We start from the raw sequence: 7590 nt of genomic DNA, 5'->3' as shown, positions 1-7590 counted from the left end.
GACGATGATGACGATGACAATGACGACGATGATGACGATGATGACGATGATGACGACGACGATGACGATGATGACGACGATGATGATGATGACGACGATGATGATGACGATGATGATGACGACGATGATGACGATGATGACGATGATGACCAAAATTAGTCTGGACTCTGGGCCGTTAGCACCACATAAACCCAGATTCCTCTCTGGGATCACTGTTGTGCAGGTGCCCCCTCTTGTGGCCATGTGTGGGGAGACACCCTGAGGTTTTTACTATTTAACTGAGCCTCTTTTCCAGGGTACAGTGTACTTTCTCTTGCACATTTTCAAACATGCTTTATTTTTGATGCCTGTGACAAATCATAATTAGTTTCCAGGAACCATGCAAGAGTGTGGGCACATTACATAGTGAGATGTAGTTTTCAGTTGACATCAATGCTCTATGAACTGGTCTTTCCTCACCATGTCTGGGACCCAAGCCCTGTGGAGGTCATTCAAGATTTTGGTGCTCAAGACTCTCTAATTAGCAATGGGGTCCCTATTGTGTGGTCAGGATTGGGGTTCCCAGTGACTCACCTAGTCTGTGCTTAAACCACACTATTGTTGTCCTCTATGGTTGTAACCTGTGGTGTGGGTTTCATTCTTGTCTGTCCCACTGGCCTTCCCTCCCTCACACACCTGGGATGTTCTCAGAGCACAGAATAATGGCTGCCCACGAAACTCATCTTCAAGTTCTCAGTTTGGATTAGATCTTAGCTTCATTCTGTTAAGCCATCTCACGGGAGGTGGTGCCCACCGATGACTATGGGGGCAGGGGACAACTTCTTCTATCTTTCTCTAAACGAAGTACATCATGGTATTGGTAGAGGATTAAGTCAAAAAGTATGGGAAGATTCAAATGATTTCTTCAAACTGTATTGAATGCAATACATTTGGGAGGCTGGGGGTAGTGCTTCTGTGCCTTAATTTGCTCCCTGATTCCACAAAAGGGAAGAAGTCTGCATTATTCAGGGATTTGTGAGTGTCCTTTGCTTATGTCCCTTTATCACTGGGCTGTTTCACTTCCTCCCCAATGTTCTCTCAATCCTTTATCTAGTCCATAATTTCTCACAGTGTTTGGCCTGAAAAATGAATGAGTGTTCTTACTTTCCATGTGAAGATCGTGTGCCCGGCAATTTGCGAAATAACAATCCTGTATTTTTAAATCAGTTCACATCCAACTTTTTTCTTAGAAAGATTTTCTTCCTATTGTTTATAACAGGTTTCTGCATGGCGTGTCCAAATTCTACCAGATCACTTGGGAGAGCATCTCAGTGTTCACACAGATTCTCTCTGATCCCTGAGTTTTCCCTCTAAAACAAGGAAAACAACTGCATTTTCCCTCATCCTTGTTGATAACATTTATTTATGTTTTTGAATGTGTGTACAGTTAATATGATTCCCAAAGTCAGAAATATGCAAAAGCAAAAATGTGATGTAATGTATGGTGATTAACATAACATAATAAAAAAAAGGGGGGGGGAGAAAAAGAAAAAAAATGTTATGCTCAGAGCTATGTCACATCCCTGTCCCTTCCATTTCATTGCCATACCACCCTGTAGGCAACGATCTCACTCTGGTTTATCCTCACAGAATTTTTCTTTGTTGTTTGTTTTGTTTCATTTTCATCCCCTTCGTCCTTATAAGGAATGTAAGATAGTACAGAGAATTGTTTGCACTTTGCTTTTCTCATTTCACAATAAATCCTCGAAGTCACTCCATATCAGTTCATAGAAATCCTCCTTTTCACAGATGAGACGTACTCCATTGTGTGGATGGACCATCGGTTTTTCAACCATACTTTCATATAAGGGAGTTTAGTTTGTTGACAGTATTTTGCAAACAATTACAAACAGTGCTGCAGTGAATAACCTTGTAGGTGTATCTCCAGGAATTCCTAGAAATGAAATTGTAGGTCAAATGGTTAACACACATGTAATTTTGTCATATTCTTTTCTGAATATATAGTATAAGTTCCCAAAGGCAGGAGCTATAAATGAGAGTGTTTGTTTCCCCACAACTTTGTCTAAATACATGCTTCTTACGTTCTTAATTTTCTCAAATCTGATAGATTTTAAATACCATCTCAAAGTAGTTATGATTTGCCTTTTCCAAATAATTAGTGAGATGGAACATTCTGTATATCCTTAAAAGCTGTTTGTATGTCTTTTCTTGGAATCATTTGTTCTTTTTTTCATGTTCCTACATAGATTTTGATGCTTTGCCCTAATCATTTTTGAAAGTTCTTATGGTTTAGAATATTGATGCTTTATTTATAAATAATACATTAAAAATAGTTTACTGTAGTCTTCAATTGTCTTTTGATTTGGTTTAATGTGTAATATTTTGCCAGGCAATTTTATGTATCTTTATGTTGTCTTTTCCATCCCAGTTTATGTGCTATTGATTTGGTGTCTGGTCTCGCAGCACTGGTTCTTTTAGTCCTAAATACGTTTTTGAATTTTGTATTATTTTCTTACACTGTGAGTATCCTAGACAGTTACGACATGTATCTTTGGCTTGTCCTGTCTTTATATGACTTAGTACCTGACCACATTCCAGAAAATGCATGCATCTTAAAAACGCTAACCTAAATTATAACCTTGTGCCTTCTGAGCATTTGTGTCCATGTTTTAATTGGACATATATATATATATTTAAGATTTTATTTATTTGCGAGAGAGAGAATGAGAGAGAGAGTACATGAGAGGGGGGAGGGTCAGAGGGAGAAGCAGACTCCCTGCTGAGCAGGGAGCCCAATGCGGGACTCGATCCTGGGACTCCAGGATCATGACCTGAGCCGAAGGCAGTCGCCTAACTGACTGAGCCACCCAGGCGCTCGGGACATATATTTTAATTCTGCATCCGTGTAAATACCACAAGATATTATTATTTTAGACAGTCAAAATTTATGTAGACTTTCCCACATATTTATCTTTTGTACTGTTCTTCACTCCTTTTTAAGTCTCTGAACTTACGTATGGACTTACTTTTCTTCTCCCTGCAAAAGTCCTTGTAGGATTTCTATTCATATTGGTCTTCTGATGATTCAATTTCTATGTGTTTGTTTTTGTAAAATGTATTTATTTTGTCTTCTGTTATAAAGGATATTCCTGTATAGAATCCTAAATTGGCAGATACTTTCTTCCTATACCTTCAAAATATATTTTATTTTATTGTCTCCTGGCATCCAATGTTAAGAGTTATGTGATTTTTCTCAATGTTGCTCTTTTAAAGACAATTTACCTTATTTTATAAGAATTACCTTTATCCTTTCTGTTTTTCTCCTCTTCCCCCATTTTGTGTGTGTTTTCTCAGCACTGGTGGTAAGATGAGCCTCGGCATAATTTTGGAGGGACATTTATCTTATTGAGGGCTCACAGAATTCCTTCAATCTGTGATCAATTTTGGAATTTCCTCAGTCACTACCTCTTCGAATCTTGTCTCCGCCTGTACTCTCCTCTCTGCTTTGTGAACTTCAGTTATAAATACATCGGACTTTTTTTTCCTGGTGTATCCTCTTGCCTTTTATGACCTTTTATATGTTTTCCATTGATTTGATATTCCAACCTTACAATGTATCTTCCTGTTTACTATTTCTCTTTTCAGCTTTGATAAATCTACTGTTAAATTCATCTGTTGAGTTCTTGATTTCGATTATTATTTTTGACTTTCTGTTTGGTTACTTTTAATCATTTCAGGCTGTCAGAATTCTCAATCTTTCAGCGAATGCATTAAGCCTCTAACATCCTATTACCCAATAGCTGCAACTTTGGCGGGGGGGGGGGGGGGGCGGCGGTCTGTTTCTGTTGCGTGTTTATTTTCCTCCTGGAGTTATTGATGGAAAACCAGACTGTGTTCTGTATACTTACTATGTATGTAGATTTATACACATATTTGTTGAGAAACATTTTAGTGGCGATTTTAGGTTCTAGGATGATTTTTATCATGCAGAAAGAAATGACATGTGATTCTGGCAGCCTGAAGTGCTATTGGATGCTATGTGACCTCCATCCAGTCAAGGATTGCACTGTCCCTGAGTCTGGGGTTAGCGTGGATGATGCACTATGGCTTTTCCCAGTTCTTCCAGCCCCCCGGGGGGTAGCCCTGCTGGGATTCCAACTGAAGTCTTTGGAGTTTGTCAGAGTCTTTCCTTCTCTTTCATCCTTGATTAATTTTCATTTCTGACTGAGTGAGATTGCTGGAAGCTTTGCTCAACACTGAGACCTCTCAGCCTTTCCTTTATCCCAGACTCTGCTTCTAAGCATCTGTTCCTATTTCCGACTCGGCTCATGAGTCAAGGAAGAGCGAAGAAAGAAGAGTGGGGCTCACATCTGTGGGCTTTCCTTCTTGTTTCCTTCAATATTTATGTTTTATGGTTTTTTCCATGGAGGTGAGATGGACCCCTTTTCCAGTTAAGAGGCATTAATTTGAGGCTGACGGACTCCACATACCAAGACAAATTGAGAGGGTGCTTATATTCATACAAGGGACTCCTGGAGAGAGCAGGCTGTGAGCCAGCAGCTCCAGGCTCCCTTCCACGAGACAGAATGTTGAGTGTTTATCATGGCCAGGGACTGGGAGGGGGGAAAGCTCCCTTGCTTGGGCCGGAGATTTATGAGGCATGAATTTTCCAGCAAATACACAGATTTGGACTGAAGGGAAGATAAAATTGACATGTTCCCAATACTGAGACTTTCAATCCTTGGACATAATATGGCTTTCCATTTACCCAGGTTTTATTTTCTTTGAATAATATTCTGTTAATAATAATTATTAATAATTTTGTTATTTTTCCTAAATACTGGATTTTTTGAGGCACTTGTAAACAATGGGTTTTCTAATTTTAATTTTTAAGCATTTATTTCCTTTATATATAAACCACACTGACCTTTGCATGTTGACTTTGAATCCAGTGATGACTTATTTCTCCTGTTGTTTCTAGTAGTTTCTTTATAAATTATTTTGAATTTTGTCTGCGTAGAATTCTTTCATCTGTGAATTACGGTAGTTTTCATTCTTCCCTTCCAATCTTTCTTTGTTGTCCATGTGGTTGTCTTATTACACCGGTCAGGACCTTTAGAGGTGTCCATTTATATGAATCTGATCTGAAGGCATTGGTGGTGAAATTGTTCATGAACTGGTGGTGCAGCTAAGTTTGAGGAAAAATCCAGTAATCAGAGTCCAAGTCTTGTCATGGAGTTAGTTTTCAGAACCTCAGTATTTCCAAACAGAACAGAGATGCTGAGACAGGAACCACCACAGCAGCTGCTTATAAAGGAAACACCTGGTAAAATGAAGTAATCATCGAGGCCTTACAGAAGTTTTGTCTCATGTTGAATCACTGTGCGTACCTGTCATTATACCGCTGATAGTAATAAACTGCAACATCTTCGTGCTCCAGGCTGCTGATGGAGAGCGTGAAGTCTGTCGCAGACTCACTGCCACTGAACCAGTCTGGGATGCCAACAACCCTGTTGGATGCACCATACAAGAGGACTCTGGGAACCTGCCCAGGTTTTTGTTGGTACCAGGCTAAGGAGCTGCCAACACTCTGACTGGCTCTGCAGCTGAGAGAGGCTTTTTCTCCTGGAGACAAAGACAGAGGCTGGAGACTGTGTCATCTTGATTTCTCCAGTGGTATCTGAGATTGGAAATAAAACAGAAAAGTCAGCCACGTAATCAACATCTTAACCACTGTCTTCAGGTTTGTTCATCTATTTTAAGCTTTAATTATTTTGCTTGCTAAGCAAAGGTGCCAAGTGATAAGACCAAATAGTACAAAGATTTCACCAACATGCAGAATCATCCCATGTTCCTCTCACCTGGGAGCCAGAGTAACAGGAGGCAGAGAAGCTGAGCTGGGACTACCATGGTTCACTCTGTGCCCTAACTGAGGCAGATCTCCCCCAGAGCACTGACCCAGGTATTGATATGGGCTCTGGACAGCAGGGTGGGCTGGGAGGAACATGCAACACAGTTGGGGAGGAGCATCTGGGCTTCCAGCGACAGAGACCATTCGCCTCCTCTTCTCAGCACTTCAGTAACCCATCCCCAGGTGGTCATGGCAGAAGATGCCTGGAGCTCAGCCTGAGGGAAGAGTTTCTGTCCTGTGCTCACAACATTTGCTTCCTATGTCCTCCCACCTCATTATTCACCTAGATTCAGCGAGATGGTGTTTGGCACAAGAATGTTGGAAACAAAAGAGAGCTGGTGGTCCTATTACTTACTTTCCATTCCCAATGTGCATGGACATCTTCCTTAGTGCATCATTGGATTAGGTTGGATTGAGGAGGTGATCAGAAATTTATTTTCCAGGCGCACCTGGGTGGCTCAGTTGGTTAAGCATCTGCCTTCGGCTCAGGTCATGATCCCAGGGTCCTGGGATGGAGCCCTACACTGGGTTCCATGCTCAGTAGGGAGTCTGCTTCTTCCTCTCCCTCTGCCTCTCCCTGCTGCTGTGCTCGCTCTCTCTCTCTCTCTAAGATAAACAAATGATATCTTTTTAAAAAAAAGGAATTCATCTTTTTTTAAAAGAAGATTTTATTTATTTATTTGACAGAGAGAAATATAGCAAGAGAGGGACCACAAGCAGGGAGAGTAGGAGAGGGAGAAGCAAGCTTCCTGCTCAGCGGGGAGCCTGATGCGGACCCTGGGATCATGACCTGAGCCGAAGGCAGACGCTTAACGATTGAGCCACCCAGACGCCCAAAAAGGAATTTATCTTGAAGACAGATCTTTTCTTTGTTGCTTAAGTGACCTCAGTAGTAGCTGAAAAATCATTTCAAAAAACTCAAAAAGCTGTTTATGATAAAATTCTCAGCAAGCCACAAATAATGGAAAAACACCTTATTCTCATAAAGTGTCTATCACTATCCTACAGCAAACATCATACTCGGTGGTAAATTATTGAATATTTTACTCCTTACATTGTTAAAAAGACTGAAATGTCCACTATCACCACTTCTATCCAAAATTATGCTACAGGTCCTAGACAGTGCAATAAGGGGGGGAAAAAACACAGGAAGAAAAAAGAGAAATTTACAAAATAAAGAAAGGAAGAAGCAAAATATCTTTATTTGTTGATAATAAAATGTGTACATAAATTCTTAGAGAATCTGCAAATAAACCCCTAGAAATAACTTAACAAGGTGTCTGCATACAATGTCAGTACATAAACATCTATTATGGATTAAGGGAGATTGAATTAAATAGAGTTTTTCCATGCTCAAAGAGTGGAAAACTTGATATTTTGAAGATTTCAATTTTCCCAAATTTGACATATAGACTCAATGCAATCCAATTAAAATCTCTTAGAAAGTGAAAAAGCCAATCCCAGAATTTACATGGAAATTCAAAGGACCCAGAATGGTCAAGAAGATCTTAAAGGAGAAAAATAAAGTCCAAAGACTTACAATACCCAGATTTCCAGACTTCTTATAAAGCTACAGTGATTAAGACAGTTACTGTAGATACAAAGGTAGACAAATAGAGAAATGGAGGGGAACAAGGAGTCCAGAGAAAGACTCACATATACATAATCACTTGATTTCT

At 40.0% G+C, this 7590-nt stretch overlaps 1 protein-coding gene across 1 annotated transcript in view; it reads right to left on the bottom strand.

The window, feature by feature from the left end:
• Positions 1-5910, bottom strand: part of LOC118007529 (immunoglobulin kappa light chain-like) — a 57487-nt gene extending 51577 nt beyond the window's left edge. Inside the window, exon 1 of the mRNA XM_035000543.1 lies at positions 5862-5910. Coding sequence (XP_034856434.1) covers positions 5862-5910 — 49 coding nt within the window. The remainder of the gene's footprint in view (positions 1-5861) is intronic.
• Positions 5911-7590: the final 1680 nt, after the last annotated feature.

Source organism: Mirounga leonina, unplaced genomic scaffold (assembly GCF_011800145.1).
Source record: "Mirounga leonina isolate KUSES-001 unplaced genomic scaffold, KU_Mleo_1.0 Mir_125, whole genome shotgun sequence".
NCBI lineage: Eukaryota > Metazoa > Chordata > Mammalia > Carnivora > Phocidae > Mirounga > Mirounga leonina.
This window is presented reverse-complemented; position numbering and strand designations above follow the sequence as displayed.